The sequence below is a fragment of the Penaeus monodon genome, chromosome 25 (genome assembly GCF_015228065.2).
Source record: "Penaeus monodon isolate SGIC_2016 chromosome 25, NSTDA_Pmon_1, whole genome shotgun sequence".
Taxonomy (NCBI): domain Eukaryota; kingdom Metazoa; phylum Arthropoda; class Malacostraca; order Decapoda; family Penaeidae; genus Penaeus; species Penaeus monodon.
Genome location: NC_051410.1, coordinates 14,360,798 through 14,362,057, shown reverse-complemented (window position 1 = coordinate 14,362,057; position 1,260 = coordinate 14,360,798). Strand labels below are relative to the sequence as shown.

Sequence of the window (1,260 nt, the reverse complement as noted above, 5' to 3'; positions counted from 1 at the left end):
TCATCAGTCATCAAAAGATTTCATTATTTATTATGAGAAAGAGCATAAAACATCTGTAAATGTAATTAAGGCAAACTTTATATAGCTACTACTTATTTGTTTTACATCTGCTTTTTACATAATGAAAAAGATTTATCTAAGAATTAAATTTTCCAAAAAGCAATATGAATTACTTAATATATTATCTTACAATCTATCTTACTGAGAAATCAATGAGAAATAAATGCATATTTCTAAAAATTACTGCATGGTACACACATGAAATAATTCCTCAAAACCTATGGAATTCAACCTATTCACCTTCTGCAACCTCATAGATATGTATACCTAACAGAAACTAGAACATCAAAGAGACAAAACATAGAGCATCAAGATTTTTGCTATCACTCTTATTATGCAAATACCCACCATTATGCCTTTGGGAAGAGCAACACCTTGTATTCTGAAGAGCTGTCCTTCCTCAGTCTGAATTGGATGAACACCAACAATGGAGACTTTCCCAAGATGGCTGGTATTGCTAATCATTGGTCCACAACTTATGTCTACAAAGTTTCCCATTTTATAAACGACCACACTGTTACCTGTAGAAATATATTTTACATAAATATTAAAACTGAATTTTCAATATGAAAAGTTTACATTTATTTGTCTAAATGTGCAATGCTAACAGCTTTAAAGCAAAATCTTCAAAAGAAGACCCTAATGGTACAAGTTGTAAAGTCTAACTTTCTGACTTGCGTATATCAGATTATTTTTATTTTACTTTTCCCCATCTACCTCTTCTCTCTCCAATAATTATCTGCACATTTTCAACAATAGTGTCACTCCATAGAGCTATAAAAATTACCAGAAGAACTTTGGGCTGCAATAAAAGGAACTTGTCGCTTCTTATACTGATTATCAGCAAATATTTTTAGGGCCAAACTAGCATCCACTTCAAGTCTCTCAAATCGATGACCAGCCATACCAAGCTTCACCATTTCTGCTGACAAAGAACGTAACTCATCCTGAAAAAAACAAACATCTGAATTATATTTTAGGTTAATTACATTTAAACTATGACTATTCCACACTACTGAGTCAGTACTTAAAATACACATATATAATATACATAGAATCACAACAGATTTCTCCATTTCTCCTTATTCAACTACAATATAAAGAAAAAATGCATCCACAGTAATGGTTACCTTGGTTGGTTCCCAACTGGGGATCTTCAAGTTAACATCATATACAAAGCTCCCACTTCGCACTGTGAAT

At 32.0% G+C, this 1,260-nt stretch overlaps 1 protein-coding gene across 1 annotated transcript in view; it reads right to left on the bottom strand.

Moving 5' to 3' along the window:
* Positions 1–1,260, bottom strand: part of LOC119589060 (39S ribosomal protein L39, mitochondrial-like) — a 35,328-nt gene that overhangs the window by 26,664 nt on the left and 7,404 nt on the right. Inside the window, exons 5-7 of the mRNA XM_037937637.1 lie at positions 1,191–1,252; positions 848–1,007; positions 409–581 (exon numbers count right to left, since the gene is read on the bottom strand). Coding sequence (XP_037793565.1) covers positions 409–581; positions 848–1,007; positions 1,191–1,252 — 395 coding nt within the window. The remainder of the gene's footprint in view (positions 1–408; positions 582–847; positions 1,008–1,190; positions 1,253–1,260) is intronic.